General features: G+C 53.4%; 1 protein-coding gene across 3 annotated transcripts in view; it reads right to left on the bottom strand.

Annotated features, from left to right (window-relative positions):
* The window catches only part of SMG6 (SMG6 nonsense mediated mRNA decay factor), a 107,971-nt gene that overhangs the window by 62,384 nt on the left and 29,161 nt on the right, over positions 1-16,426 (bottom strand). For all 3 annotated transcript variants that reach the window (XM_077188674.1, XM_054646859.2, XM_054646860.2), the window contains exon 10: positions 15,924-16,069. In XM_077188674.1, coding sequence (XP_077044789.1) covers positions 15,924-16,069 — 146 coding nt within the window. The remainder of the gene's footprint in view (positions 1-15,923; positions 16,070-16,426) is intronic.

Raw genomic sequence — 16,426 nt, 5'->3', positions numbered from 1 at the left:
ATTTCCACTTGAAAAGGGAAAAGGATAGTGGTTTAAAATTAACTACAGCCTTTTCCAGGAAATATCAGTGGAAAGAAGCAGCCATTTTTAGAAATGTTATTCTCAGAAATTTCCTGAAAAGACCCATCAGTCAAAACACAGATTGAAGCCATTTCCACTTGCACTAAGCAGCACTTTGGAGCTCTCCCTACACGCTTGGGGTGCTTGACCCAGGCAGCAAGGGCAGGATCCTGCTCTGCCCCCCTGACCCCAGCGAGGCTGTGGGAGTCAGCTTGGGATGTGGAACAGCCCATACAGAGTCAGAAACACTCCCCCTGCCTGGGGAGGCACATCCATCCCAGTTGTCACTAGTCACATTTGCACTGAGACACGCCAGTCCCTGACCATCACAGCTGGAGCAGAGGCACCTCCAGGCTCATCCATGCTGGCAAACCTGGAGAATTGCCAGAGAAACTCTCATTTCTCAGCACTGCCCTCACTGGAGCCGCTCTGAGTGCGGGAGCTGACGCTGGCACTTGTGACAAAGGCACAGCAAAGTGCCAGCAGTGTCACAGCAGATCCCCAGAGCCACAGGTTCTGCTGCCAGCAACTGACAGCAACGTGAATTTGACCCGTCTGGCAGCTAAAAGGCTGGCAAATCTAAATGTATGTAACTCCTGGCTGGCTCATAAGGAAGTGAGTCCCTTCAAGCTGGCATGCCAGCTCATCAGCATATCTATAGCTCCAGACCAGCCTGGCACCAGCTGTCTCTTCCTGTGGAGGGAATATTTGCCATAAAATGCACAAGCAGGATGTGTTCAGATGAAACAGGGAATGAAAGAAGAAAAATCATGGATGATAGAAATGGAAAAGGGTTTTAGGGGCACTGCAGTGATGCAGAATGGAAAAAGAAAACCCCTGATGGCCTATCCTCTGTCTGCACAGATCTGTCAGCTGTTTTTGAAGATGCCAGAGCTATGAACCTCACCAAAAGAGCCAGTGAGGAGCTGGGGAGCCTGGCTGGGTTACACAGCAGCATGGCAAGCACCACCAGCATCCCCACAGGAGCTGTGTGTGCCCAGCCATAACTGTGTCAGATGTTATTTACAACAGGGAGGAGGTGTGAACAGAGCTTCCCAAGAGATTTCCTCCAGCCCTGAGGGAAGTTTACAAATAGGGACAAATAACAGCAGCAAATAACAGGCAGCATTTTGCACCCCCCAAGCTCTTGCTGGAGGTGGGCATGTCCTTGGCAGCAAAATGTGAGCAGACAGCCTGGAACTGGCATCCTTGGGTGTGAACCTGGGTGAGCACTTAGAGCCTGCAGTTAAAGCTCATGAGAGCAAGTGCCTGCAGACAGGAGCATTCAGAGAAAGGAGCCTTTGATGGGGCAGGAACAGCAAAGTGTGGAGCTTCCTTTTCAGCACATTCCCTCCTTTGCTGCTCGTCTTCCTAGGGCTTCCTGAGGGGCCCAGTGTTTGCAAAGCAAATGCCAAAACATGAAGTGAAATCCGTGCCCTCCTCCCAGCTCTTGGGAAGCAGGAAATCCCAGGGTCTGCATCAAACACTTGCAAGCCTGAACTGCCTCCTCACCTCCCACTCCAGCCCTGCTTGGTCCCTCCAGCCTGCCTGGCTGATGGCAATGGCACTCCCAGCCCCAGGACACCCTACCAAGAGGGGCACAGCCCAGCCACTCTGCCTGCAGTGATGCTTACTTAACAATTTCCATTATAAGACCTTGGTTTCTGCTCCTAAGAACTTTGCCAAACTTTAACCATTTAGGATGCAATCCTTCATGCCAAAAGCTTTCTTCGAGCTAAATTTATTGGGAAAATTTCAACTACAAAGGTTCAGCCATTTGCCAGAATGAGGTTAGGGAAAATATATTGTTCTTCTCAAGTTAAAAATTCTTTTGACCATTTCAGCAAAATCCCTAGCACCTTCACACTTGGAGCAGGAACCAGAATTTTGGCAGGGGACAGCAGAGGGGTCTGGGTGTGCCTTCTGCCATCTCCATCCTGCTTTGCCAAGGTGGGGGCCTATGGAAATCGGGGTGCTCACTGTCAGACAGCTCTCATGCCACTCCAAAAGCAGCAGCTGGTTCACCTGCTTGGACAGAAAAATAAACCAAGCCAGGCGAGGCGCTGGAGAGGGAAAAGCAGGTGGAAAAGGGGGCTGAAGCAGCACAAGAGAGGCACAGCACAGCAGCCCCTTCTCCAGCCCCCTCGCTGCTCTGCTGGCACCATCAGTGGCTGCTCTCCCAGAGGATCCCAGCCCCACACGTGCAGCATTCCTGCCGTGGCAGAGCCTTGTGTGGTGCATCCAGATTCATGTGCCAGCCAAGGATCCCAGATGAGGTCAGCCTGGTTCCATGGGGGAGCTCGCTTTTCTGAAAACCATGGAAACTACACATGCAAAAAAATCTCAGAACACCAGACTTGGAGGCATCTATGCAGCTTCAAGTCAACTCCATCGCACTTACTCACCATAAAGCCGTCCTAACAACACGTCACTTTTTCTCCCCTCAAGGTACCATTTTCAGTCAACACAGAAAACTAACAGGCAGCAGAGACCCTCCTGCAGAGTGTTCTGATGTGCTGAAATGTGCACATGTTCAATGAGCCTCAGAGCTGCAGGACAAGGTCATGGTTTGGGGGATTAAGATGGAGAACTTGATTCCATTCCTCGCCTTGGTCCTGAACTTTTCAGGGAGATCCAGAAGTCCTCCTAACTCCTCCCAGAGCGTGTGCTCAGCTATTTTTGTGTCCCTCACTTGTTGGCTGGCTGGTGACACAGAGGGGATGGAATTTGCAGACACTGAGCAACTCTGCTTTGATCAAAGGCAGCTCCTGAAGGATTCTGTTTCTAGGAGAACTCCATCTCTTGCATCTCAAGGTGGGCAGAAAAGGGACTAGAAAAGCTGGTATTTTCCTTAAGCTCAGTTCCCCATCGGTACCATGAAAAAAGGCACCCAAACCTAAGATTTGAGCACACACCAGTGAGTTTACACCATCCAATTATTTGGACCTGAATCTTGTAGGTTTTCCTACACCCCAAGTGGCACCGAGTACAACGACAGCACTTAATTAGTGGCTTCTCTGGAAAACTCCCATGAGAAGAGAAAGAAATTTTACAAGCAAAAGGACAACAGGAAAATTGAGCCTGGGATCCCTTTGTCATCACAGGAGGCTTTGTGTGTCTTACACCATACCTGAAGTGCCACTGGGCACAGTCTTTGCTCTGTTTGAAAACAACCCCTAAAAATGCTCCTCACGAAGATACAGCCAGATTCACCACCCAGACCTCTGGTGGTGAATGGGGGCTGTGGTCTTCTGTGGAAATTTGGAAGAAGTTCAGCTGCGGGCGGTGCCATGCAAAGGGAGTTCTCAGGTGTCGAGCGAGCGATTCCCTGTGGGAAGGGCCGTGACCACAGGCACAAACCCACAGCACGCAGAGAAACCATTCCAGGAAGTTCAACATCCGAGCCCCCCTGTTAGAAAATACGATCTCAGTGCTCCAGCAACTCACATGGAGCCGGAGCCTCGGCTCCCAGTGCACGTGCGGGCTCACACAGGCGATGGAGCACTCAGCAGCTAAAGAGCCTGAACCCTCCACATTCAAACACATCACACTTTTATGCCAAATTCCTCTTTTCCCCCATGATTTGAGATAGGATTGGCACAACTGTGATATTCCCTGCAGTTCCCGTTGGCCATACAGAGGGAAGGCTGTGCTGGGGGTTGGTGGGGTGGCCATGGGGTGCCCCAGCACCCCTTTTGTTTGCTGCTGTGTCTCCTGGCAGGAGGACACGAGGGAGCTGCAGGCTCCAGCGCCGTTTCCTGCAGAGATTTGAAAACCTGTTGCAGTTCCAAAGCGAGCTTCGATTTCACTGTGACCAGCAGCTTGGAGACTCATAGTTACTATACAGCCGAATAAAATATTTTTTCATAAATTTAACGCCAGCATGTCTGTGTTTGGAAACTTTGAAAATCCATGTTGTATGGTTTACTGCACTGGAAAAGGTGCCAACAGAGTTTCAAAGGAAGGGAAGTGTATAACTGTTTCCTTTCAAATGTATTTTCCAATGGGATCCATTGAGGGAAAAGGCTGGAACTAACTAAAACATTATTAAAAACTGTTATGAAAAGAGACAGAGAGATGGAAAAAGATAGACAAAAACTCCAATACACAGCCGAAAGGGAGGGAGGGAGACAGGCGGCAAGAAAGGGGATATGGGCAGAAAGACACTTTGGGTGGGGAAAATGGGGCGAGACAGGGAGTTTTAACTGGCAGTCACCCTTCGTGGTTTCATATTGTTGCAGATCAATTGATCAGGATTTCAAGTGCTGCTGGCCCGGTGGCACAAGGCGAACCGCAGAGTTGGCTGCGAGCGCAGCCCTCGCGAACTGCTGACCTTCAGTTTTCAAACCAAAAATATTCCTTGGGAAACGGTTACACCAGGTCCCAGCCCCGAGGCTGCCAAGCAAAAAACAAGCACTACGGACCTGAAGGAACGCCCCGAGTAACTTACACCAAAGCAACAAGCAGGGCTAGTAGCCTGAAGTAACTCCCTGGTGTGATTCAACCGGCAGTAACCGCGCGTGACATGTGTGCAGAGGGGCTTGGCTCTTCCGTCCTCCCGGAGCGGGGAGTTCTCCAATCACCCTCCGTCGGGATGAGCGTCGGCCCTCAAGCCGCTCCCGCTCCGTTGGCCACGCTCAAGCTGCTCCAACCAAGCCTATAAATACCAAAGCCATCGGGTCCATATAGTGCAGTCACAGCCTGATTCCAAACCACCGCTACGGCTCCAGGCGCAGCCCTGGGTTTGCTGCCCTGCGAGTGAAGGGGGAGCCAAAAGGGACTGAGAACGCACGTTTTGTCAAAGACTTCAGTGCCCTGGCCATCAAGAGGCTGCCAGGGTCGGGGTTGGATCTCTGTTGCTCTGCCAGGCTTCAAAGAGCCAGGCCGGGGGTGGGCAGAGCTCAGCGAGCGCCTGCAGAGCTCCAGGCCTGTGGTTCCACGGGGTGTAGTAACCCTGGGCTGTAGCACACATGTCGAGGGATGAGGGGAAAAAAATAAACAGACAGACAAAAGAATGAGGATGCTCTGCCAATTCCAATTGTGCAGCTTTTATTTTAAATGCTTATCAAGCTGAGAAAGAGCAGAGTTCTTGGAAAACAAGGTTTCCTTTCTTCCCATGCCAGTGTCAAACACCCTCAAGGACGGGTACAGCACAGGCGCTCGCTGCCGGCCGCCCTCTCCGCAGCCGCCATCCCGTCCCGTCCCACCCGCCTCGGGAAGGGTTTCCAGCTCACAGCCCTGGTGTTTCTGGTAAAAAGATCTCTCTGTAATTTTTTTTTTCTTTTTTTTACTATATATATATATATATGTATATGAAATTCTTTTTTTTTTATTAATCTCCAATCTGGCTGGGTTCAAATTATGGCCAATTACCCACCAACACTTCTTGCTAATAAAATAAATTTTTACAGGCCCTAATTACTGCTTTCGCTGAACTGCTCTACAGGAAGCAGAGAGGCTGTGGCTCTCCAGACGGCAGCAGCAGCAGACAGGAAAGCTACGGCAAGGAGCCCGCGAGTAAACGGAGGGGATGGAGGGGGAGCGCGGCGCGTGTGCCATGCGCACGGCGCTGGGCCGGCCGTCAGCCCCCGTCAGCCGCTGCACCCACCACCTGTGACGCAGGGCTGCTGCTGCTGGGGACAGGAGTGACGGCCGCGGCTCCACGCCGGCATCCGCGGACACGAGCCGGAGGGGAAATCGTGTTTGGAAAGGGCTGCATCAATCACACGTGACGGAGAGGCTGAGCCGCCTCCCAGCGCGGCACAGGGGTCCCCCCGCAAGCAGCGCACAGGGGAGGCGGCTTCTCAGCCCGGCGCCCACCTTTGGTTCTCTCCGTTCCAATCGCAGCTAATTGAAGGAGACACAAATAGCAGGAAGGCAGAAAATCCCTCTGAGAACGCGAAGCATCCAGCCTGCTCCCTGCTACACATACACATACACGCTGCTGCCTGCCAGCACAGCGCAGCCCCAAGGGGTTCCCGGGTGTGACAAATGAGCAGAACCCACCGGGCGACTGCAGCCCGCAGCCCGTCCTGCCTGAACCCCGAGGCAGGGAGAGCAGAGCCGCTGTTCTCCGTCAGGGAACACCCTCCCAGGCAGGAAAGCCGTGGCAAAACCACCGACTGCTGGAGCCCTCCAGAGCACGGCTGCCACGCAGGTATCCCGGCTCAGCTGGGGAAACGCGGCTCTGCAAGATTGATTAATTTTTTTTTTCCCCTTTCTTAACCGGGATTACACTAATTTCCAAGGCCTAATGGAGTCCAGCTGTGATGGGGAGGCAACGCTGCAGTAGTACAAAGACCTTTGCACGTTGGTGCAAACTTGTACAACGCTCAGCACACACACACACACACACACACACACACACACAAAGCCCTATAAAAAGGATGCACTGCAGCGGGATATTTTTAGTCTTGACAATACAGCCCTAAAAATACGACTTTGCTAATACATCACTACAGAAATATTCCCAGTGTCCATTCAGGAACGGTTTAAAACATTTATTTTTGTTTCCTTGTGCAATGGTCAGAGAGTAGGGAGAAAATAGAAACTCATTGATAAGAGGAAACGAGAGAGACATGAAAAATTGAAAACTACCTAAAAGCTCATGGAGAGGTTTATTTTATTAGTTCTTAATAAATATCTTGCAGATTTCCTCAGGAAATACACCAGATCACATGTAAAATAGTTTGGTACTGATGTCAACTGTGTCAGCATATGAAATCTATTAGGGTGAAGCCACAGCAGGGTGATCAGCGTGCTGAAAAACTGCACGGCACTGAGGCGAGGGGGGGTGGGGGGAATCTCACGGCCCTTCCAAATTCTTCGAGAGGTAAAAAAGTCAGCCAAGACGCAGAGAGAGAGAAAAAAAGATCCCACATCCTGCTTTGCGCTGCCAGCAATGTGAAGTGCCCAGAGATTAATTCTATGTCTGGCCTGGAAATGTGACTTTAAAGCATTGGAGGGAGCGGGGAGGAGGAGGAGGAGGAGAGAGCAACGAGAAGGCCAGGAGAACCGGGACTGGCACCGTGCCACCGACCCCCCTCCCGTCCTTCCCAAGCCGTGTTTCAACGTAGACAGCAGTAAAGCCCAACAGACGGCAGCTCCCGGGGCTGCCAGGGCCTCGCACCAGCTGGGGCGCGTCTCCCGCTCCCCGTGCAGATGGGCCCGGGAGCATCACTTCCTCTGCGCCTGCTTGCCGAGCCACCCGCGCCCATGTGGCCGCCTTTGGCCGCTCTCCGCCGCGGCCCCGAGCGCGCTTGGGGCCCCCCGGGCGGGCGGGATGAGCTCGGCTCCCAGCACCAGGCACGAGGGTTGTCAGCCCTTGGCTCCTCGGGCTGAAGGGTTTATGCTGTTCCCAACCCGCCTTTGGCAGCCGGAGCCTCCTTCTCCAGCCCCGTGCCATTAGCTGGGGAGCAGGCGCTGCTTTCGCAAGACGCCCCAGCTCCGCTGCCGGGGCTGGCAGAGAAGCACCAGGAGTTCACTGGGCCGGGGTCAGGGGGCCAGATGATCCCAGGAGGGATGGGAGAAGGGGGAATGGAGAAACTCCACAGCCAAACCCATCCCCGTGGGGTATCTCCTTCCCATTCCACAGTGATGTGCTCCTGGCTGCTTCTCTGAGATGGGACTTGAGAGCCCTGGGGCAGACAAATCACTCTGTACCCTGTGTGTCACCTACCAGCCAGCCCTAAGGCCACCACGGCCATCATCACCACAGCAACCAGCATTAAAAATGACCATTCCATTAGAGATGGGCCATGTGCCTTCAGGGCTGTCACTCAGCCGGGGTTAAGCTGTCCTGGTCAGTGAAGCTGGAGTGAGCATCACACAGCCAGGGTGACACCTGAAGGTCACACCTTCCTTCTGACTGTCACCTAGCACAGGCAGAGCCAGCTCTGTGCTGCCAAGAGCCCACTGCAGGGCACATGCAGCCTAATCAGGGAAAATAAAAGATCCCCACACCATAATCTGCATGGGGTCACCTCCTCAGACACACTCAAGAGCAGAAACAGCCTCAGCTGTGCTGCCATTCCTGATCTCAACATTAACGCAAAAAGGGATCCCAACAAGCTCCCCTAGCACTGGGCACAGCATTCCCAGAGGGACTGCAGCCCATGAAAAGAGGAAGGCAGGATGGAGCTGGCAGGGGATGAGCCTGTGGGGCAGCCCCTGGGAAGGAACTACCCTCACTGAGCTGGCAGGCTGCACCCAAACCTGCACAGGGCACGGGGCGGGCAGCCCCCCCTGCCTACACCTGGAAGGTTATAAAACAGCCCCTCAAGCTCAATCAGGAGTTTTACAACTTCACAAAGCAGCATAATTAGCCTAATTATACAGTGTTCTCTCAGAGAATTAAACAGAAATACAGTAATTGACTTGGTGCTACTTAAAAGCATGAGGAAATCAAAGGTGCAAGGCACATTAAAGAATCAGAAATATCTCTTCAAAAGCAAAAGGACTTCCTGTCACGCTGCAAACATCTAAAGCTTCACCAAAGCTGCTGCACCTGGTGCACCTCGCCCTGACTGCCTGGCACCCCTCTTTCTCCACCACCAAAGCTGGGGAGATACAGAGACCTGGGACAGCTGCCTGAGCACCTCCTTTCTTGCTCCACAGCAGGACAGATGGACACAGTGTGCCACTGCTCCATTTCCTGCCTTTCATTTTACACAGCAACGCTGCTTCTTCATCAAAATAGTGGCTGGATTCAGTGTTTGCAGAGCTGGCCATGCCTTGGAACCACAGCAAAGCCTCTCCAACCTCACCTCACCTGTCACTGATTGTCCTGATTTGCTGCTTGGCCTGCTGAAGCTTGGCTCTAAAGCAGACTCAGGCTTTGTGTTTACAAATAATTTCCCCTCGATTTGTTGCCCTGAAATGAGATCCTGCAATCACCTCGTGGAACAGCTTCAAGGGCAGATGTAAGGATGTGCTTGTGTGACAGGCAGACCAGGCAGAAGCCCCCAGCAAGCTCATCTAACATCACTTGATGTGGACTTTGCTGCACTTGAGCTGGAGGGCAGGAGTGGAGAGTCTGACACACCAGCAAACGCTCAATTTTGCTGGAAACCTTTCCCTTCCCTGCCACAAAGCCCTGCTCAATCTTTTGCCTCCCAAGCCAAGGTCTAGATTTCAGAAACCTGAACTGCCAGTGGAAATTCCCTGCAGCGCGTTGATTATTGCATCTCCTGCTGGCACTTGTGGCAAGGGGAAAAAAAAGTCACATGGCTTTCTGGACACACGTTTCACTAAGGAGTCTTGCATCAGAGGGCAGAAGCCAGCAGCCAGGAAAATAACTCCAATTACGGTAAATAAATCCCCAAATATGTGACAATCTGCCTTTTAAACAGGAAACAGAGGGGAATAAGCAAAGGAAGACTTTGGTCTAAACATTGCTGCCACCAGCCTCAAGAGCCCGAGAGCAAGACTCTGAAGATACATCTGGGCCAGAATTATTTTACCTGAACTTTACTGATGTGTCTCAAGTCCGAGACAGCTTCCTTCCCTGAAGGGAAAGGCGCCGACAGTTCCCAGCAACTGTGCCAACCTCCAACACTTCCAGTGGCTCAGAGGAGAAACCCTGGAGGGTCAGCTGCCATCTCTGGACACGTACGTGTCCCTTAGGAGGCTCAGCACAGGAAGCTGTGTGGCTCCTGAGATGAGCAATGCAGGTAGCACTCCCTGAACCACTTCAGCATTTCCCCCTACTCACCCATCTCAGGGTATGGGTTGTGTCTGGACACAGGGAGTAGCAGATGTCACTGAATAACACTAAATTCAGTGTAAAAGCCCTTTGCAAAGGCAGTGGCATCAAAGAGCCAGCTCGCTCAGGAGCCTCAGTGCAAGGCAGGCAGCAAGGGGAAGGATGGACACCAGAATCAGCCAGCCCTCTGAGTTTCCTCTCTGAAAAACCACTCAAATGCAAAGCAAATACAAGCAGTAATGTAAAAGGAGGGGAAGGATAAATTAAACATCCAGTTCCTCCAAACTTAAGGCCTTGGGAAGTGTTATGTCTTAACACCACCTCACTAAAGACAGCACTGCCCAGTCTCAGAGGGAAAGTCACACAGTGACTCCAGGTGCAGCTGGAGATCTCAGTGCACACACCTCAGTCCACAACTGCTGTACATCAACCAAAGCCCCAGCACCCAGAGAAAGCCAGATGTCAAACTGCTCAACTCTAGCCTCCCTGCATCAAGTGGGCTTTGCACTACAAACTGAGCCCCCCAGGCAGGTGGAGGGACCTCAGGCTCTGCTCTCAACGGAGCACAGGGCTGCAGATGCTCAGCGTCCCCCCGGCACAGCCCTGCAATGTGACATCTTCATCACCCTCCTGGCTGTTTAGCCCAAAGGTGTCAGAGCCCACAGCTGAAGTGTGTATTTATCACACAAAGAGGGGAATTCAGAGAAAAGGACTCAGTCCAGCTCCCCAGATAGGGACACATCAAGTTGCTTCTGCTGCTATCTATAGCCGAAGGTTTATTAAGCTTTCTTTTGTGCCTAATTTTAAAACTCCACCAAACCAAGGCAGTTACCCACAGCACTGCTTTATTTTTAAACTCGGGCAAATACACTGGACTCTCTTGCAGTCGATTGCCCCCACCTTTTGTCAGCTCCAACATGCAAGATGTGGTTAGAGCTTCACGAGAAGAGGTGGAGATGAGGCTGCCGCAGGTGATCAAAAGGTGCTTCCTCTGAGCCTCTCTGATGCTGCAGTCAGCTCTTTGAGCAGAGCTGGGTCTGAGCGGCACAAACGAGCCTGTGGCAATGGTCAGAGCTGAGGCAGACACCACCAGCCTCTGCATCATCTCTAGGGATATTTTAAGGGTTCAGGCTGCAAGCCTGAGCAGGTGTGGTCAGCAAAGCGAGACCTGCCGTGTCCGGCACGGGGCTGTGAGGAGGGTGGAATGGCAGCAGAGCTGGCTGCTGGTTACCACAGCACAGCCTCATCTCAGAGCTCTGACCTCCCCAATGAAAACAGAAAGTCCTGGACCTGCTTAAGTGCTGCAGGGGATTTGCACTGACCTACAGATCTTTCCTTGTGTGTATCTCAAGATTTGGGCAAGATCCGCATCTCAAGCTGGTGTCAGTGTTCAAGGAACAAGCAGGGCCACGTGCCTTAGCAAACCCTTGCACAGGCTGCAGTCACAGCTGTGTGGCAGCAGCTCCTCTCTGAGCCAGGCAGAGTCTCTCCAGCCCCTGCAGCACCGACCTGCTCGACCCAGGTCTCAGGACACCAGTGTGGCAAAAGCCACAGATAGGGCTCGGAAGCTGCTGCTGTGAAACCTCCCTTTCTGCACGAGCCTTCAAGGTTTCCCAGCTGACACCACCTTGCACAGAGAACCTAGCCCTGTTCCACTCAAGAAGACAGACTCAGGGTCTGCAGAGCAAAGCTCAGCCTGCCCATGCCACGTTGAGCCCTCCTCAAACCCAGATGAGCACAGTCCCTCTGCCTGGGCACAGCTAGTAGGTTTTCCTCCTTGGCACAGCAGATTGCCCTGTGCACGGCTCACCCTGCCCAAACTGTCACTTTCCACTTTCCCAATCCTCAGCTAAAGCAACGCACTCGGCCAGACCCTCCTTGTGCCTCTGTGCCCTGACTCTGCTCGGCCCTGGGGGATGCAACTTCATTCCCTACATGTGCTGAGGATGCACATATGGCAGCCCCCTCCCCTCTCCACTTCCACCTAAGCCCGACCTCCTAACAACCTCCACACTGCACAACTCCACCGGCCCAGAGTGCCAGAAGGCATCCAGGTGCTGCAGCCTGATGCTTCACACCCACAGCCAGGCAAATTTGCTGGGATTTCCGGGAAGTGTCTCTAGGGTGCCCCGTGCTGCTGCACCCCCACCTTGGTGTGTGCTTGTTTGGAATGCACGGCTGTCAGGGGGGGGATTTGGGGGGAGAGGGGAAGTTATTCTGGTGGTGGCCTATGAATAACATCCAGTGATTTATAGGAAGTATAATCCAATAATACAGTAAAATAAAACAGTGTGTCTGAGATGGGTTTGATTCCAGGAATTATAAAACAAATTATTAAAGAGAGAGAGAAAGAAAAAAGCCTCAGAGAGGCCAGATTGGAGTAAATTGGGCACAGATGGGCTGGGAGGGGGTTCCTCTCTCTCCACTCACCGAGATGCCCCTGCCGCAAGCACGGCTTCAATTAGTCTTTTCAGAAACCAGAGTTTTATTTCCCCAAATTACAGAATTAAAAAAAAATTAAAATTCTTGGAGTGTTTGTGGTCGGGATAAAGGGATCCAAACTTCTCTGTGAGTTGGTTGTGCAGATGGCTACCAAACTGTTAAAATGGGCCACCCCACTATGGTCCCGCCCCAGCCAGAGCCCAGGATGGCCCAAAACACTGGCTGGTCACCTATGTCCCACCCTGGAAAGCACCAGCAACTGCAAGTCTCTGCCATGTAGAGTGGCCACCTCTCTCTGCCTCCCTCCCCTAGGTGGGCACTCCTTGCCCCACGGGTTTGAGGTCTGCAAGAAGCATTTTCACACCTGAAGCGCTCCTGACAGGAGGCAGCCGGGTCAGTGGGACCCTCACTGGCTGCATGCCTCCCTGGACAAAGCAGGAACACGCTGTTTGATGCTGAACAGCAGGGGATGCACTTCATGTGGGAATTCTTTGGCTTCCTCTGTCAGAGAAAACAACAGATCCAATTCATCTCCCAGGATCTTCCCAGTGCTGCCCGGCTGCACAGGCAGCTGAGACCAGCTCCAGCGTGCCTGGTGCTGTCCCTGGGGACAAGCACAGCTCAGCTGCACTGGGCACAGGCCACGGAGCCCTGTCTGTGCTTACCTGAGCCCTGGCACCCACTGCAGGGTTCAGGTAACCACAGCAGTGAGCTGCGTGGGAGAAGGATGTGAAATGCCACATGCTGCTCACAGCTGGCTGGTTTTGAAACCAGTTTAAACACAGCACAAAAAAAGTCACCCTGTCAGAAGAGCACACGGCGACCTTGCGGTTGGCGTTGGTTGGCTTATGAAAAAGTGGCAGTGGCTGGGAGAAGAGACACAGAGGACATGTCACAAATCCTACAGGGGACACGTGCCAGGACAGGGCACCCCTGAGGGGTCACGGCCAGCCCACACCACAGCAAAAGAATAGGAGCAAAAAAGCAAAGAGCAGCAGATACAAACTATCATGCATGAGCCCCAACCTCCTGTGCTGCCCACATCTTCACTGAAGGTCTGAGACAGACCAAGCACAATCCAAAAATTGGAGAAACTGAGGCTGAGATGGGGCAGGATTGTGTTTGGTGCAAGTCTGAGGAAGAGGGAGGACAGGTGCTTAACACAGCATTTAATTTTAGGTTCCCTTTTTCTTATTACCTGACTCTTTACTTAAAAGTTCTTATTCAGGGGTTAAGAATTTCATAGAATTCCCCACATTGTGACTGTTGTGCCAGTGACACCACCCCATGACTGCCAGCACCAATAGATCTCGGCACCAGGGATTTGTTACACACCAGACATGGAGCAAGAAGCACATTTACAAGTTTCTCAGGAGTAGCTGGGGCTCCAGAGACCTGGAAATACACAGCAGGAAAGGGAGGGAGCAGCTACCCCCGGACAGCAGGGGAGAGAGGCCAGACCTCCCTCCCAGCCCCAAACCCACAGATCTCCTCCTGCTACTGCAAACTGAGTGTCAGGCCCGTGAGATGGGAAGGACACAGACACGCTCTGCTCCCAGATTTGCAGGAGGATTTCAGTAGGAGGAGATCTCCGGAGGCTGTTTGGTCCAACTGCAAAGTTACATCCAAGCTCTGTGGAGTGGACACGGCCAAGCTCTGACTCCAGCCGGCTCCCCAGCAACGCTTCCTGGCAATTTGGGATGCAGGCAGGGTGGGACTGCTGCTCCCTGCGTCCTGCCAGCCTCCCACAGGCCCACAGGGGCGGCTCGGCCCCCGGGCTCCCTGCTACCCCTGCTGCTGCAGCACAGGGAGGTGACTCATGTGCTGGGAAATGGAAAGCCGACAGCACCTTCCCGACAGCGTTCCTGCCGCGCTCCCCCAGGCCTCTGCCCACAGCAGCCTGGGGAGCGAGCCAGCGCCCTCGCTCCACGCAGGGGACTCCGAAATCCTTCCAACATTCCTGCCTTCCTTCCTACAGAACTCCAGCCCCTTTGCTGTTCTGCTTTTGATTTCCATCTGCACCCAGCTCTTCCCAGGATGGCAGCGTCGGCAGCAAGCCCGACCTGCGCTGTGCCAGCACTCGGCGTACGAGCGCTCCGAGACCACCGGGGCGTTTGTGCTGACAGCAGGGTTTGCTTTGCCAACACCACTCTCAGCGATATTTCAGGGTCACCAGAGCAAAGAGCCCTCAGGGAAATCCCTGAAGGGCCCTTGGCATCAGATGGCAGCCGTGGTGCCACCCCACCTGCAGGCATTCCAGGAGCTGCCACCTGCTCCGCACGCAGCCCGTGGGCCCCGGCAGGAACAGGTTTGCTTTCTCCAGAGATCCAAAAGCTGGGAGCAGCTGGCAGCTACCCACACAGGAGGCAGAAAACTCTGAGAATACTTATTTTTCATGAGATAAAAAGCACTCCCTCCGTCACTCTCACACATCCACAACTCGGCTGTGGAGGGACGAGCTCAGCCCAGTGGTTTGAGAGCTGGGATTGCTTCCAGCTCTGCCACAGGGGCTTGCCATCCATCCCAGACAAATCTCATCCTCTGCTTCCCACCCGCCCCTGTCTGTGGCACAGACACCACTATTAATTCACCTACCAGGGGTATTATTAATATTATGAATACAATAATTACTGTCACGCAGAGGCATTTGCTTATAATCACAAAGTACTTTGCAGCTCAAAGATAAACACGCCATCACTGGCTGGCATCTGGCAGGCAGGAGGGCATGGCTGCCTCGCCAGTGGGATTGACAGCTCCCCCCAGGAGAGGAGAGTGCCTGCAAGGCAGGCACAGCCACAGAAGCCACTTCCCAGCCCTCCAGCTGGTGCTGGTTTGCTCCATCAGCTGACCTTGGCCACTGACCACCAGCCTGAGCAGTGGCCAACTGGCTCATGACGGAGGGATCTTCCAGCAGCAGCTCTCTGGGGCTCAGCCTGATCACCCACATGCTGGCCTTAGCTGAAATCCATCAGCTGGAGGCCTTCATATTTGGGATCTAAATCCTAAGGCATCAGGATGTGAAATGCTGCTTCCTCCCACCCAGAGAGAGCAGCCCCATCCCTGCTCCCAAACTCACAGCTCAGGCAGACCTGGGTACCTGCTGCTGAGTGCATGTTGGAGGGGACACAGGGAAAGTACAATCCCTGGAAGCATCATTTTAAACTCAGTGAAGAGGTCCTGGTTTGGTGGCACCTCTGTTGCCCAGCACATTAAACTTGTCAATGGTAGAGACCATCCAGGCTGCTGGGTGGATGGAGGAAGTGAGAGGAGGAGAGTAATTAACACTAGATCTGTGTTGTTCTCTGAATTACCACGGGGCACAGGCTCCAACCCAGTGTTTCAGAGAGTGGCATCACATCCCCACCCACCTGCCTGGACACAGGCAGCCACAGCCAACAGCTGAGGCCTCTGAGACTGTCCCAGCCCTCCTGGTGCCAGCACAGGCACTGAGCAGGGCCCAGCTTCAATGCTGGGAAGGCAGAGCCACAAAGCAGCATTTTCCTTCTGTGCTGATGACTCAGGCTCCAGGGGGATGCGATGCCTCCCCACTCCTCAGACACCTCAGCCAGCTCCAAAGGCCCAGCCAAGGTCCCTTTGTGTTGACACCCACAGGCATCCAACCACCACTCCCACCTCCCCATCTGGTGTGTCCCCCACCCTTCTCCACGTGGGGAATGGCTGATCCCCATCCAGTTTCCCCTCCAGCAGCACGTGGTACCTTTGGGCTGGGAGTTGTACACTGCAAACATGTTGATGGCCACGAGCTGTAGCATGCGGGTGCTTCCGATGGGAGGGGGGCTGTGCTGCAGCAGCACCTGGAACTCCCTCAGGACCTCCTCGGCCACGGCAGGGAAAGTCTCCATCCTGCAGACAGGGAGAGAGGCTGTTGAGAGCAGGCTGTGCCCTGAGACAAGGGCTGGGAGGTGGGCATGGCTCAGCCTGTATCACATCTCCTAGGGAAGAGGGAATCCCTGGGGTGCTGTCTCCCAGCCAGGAGCTGTGGGGAATGAAGGTGCAGGCTGCTTCCTTTGAGAGGGCAGTGAGGGACTGCTCTGTGATCGACAGGCAGCATTCTTTTGGCAGGAAAACACGGCCTTTATGAGTCATTTCTGACCAACCATTTTTTTCTACTGACTTCTACCAATCTGGGAGAGGTGCCAAGGGGCCAGCAGCTCACTTGGACCAGGAGCAGCCCATGGGACTCCCAAGGCTGCAGCAAAA

This window comes from Agelaius phoeniceus, chromosome 20 (genome assembly GCF_051311805.1).
Source record: "Agelaius phoeniceus isolate bAgePho1 chromosome 20, bAgePho1.hap1, whole genome shotgun sequence".
Taxonomy (NCBI): Eukaryota; Metazoa; Chordata; class Aves; order Passeriformes; family Icteridae; genus Agelaius; species Agelaius phoeniceus.
Note: the sequence above shows the minus strand (reverse complement) of the source record. Positions and strands in the feature narration are given on the sequence as shown.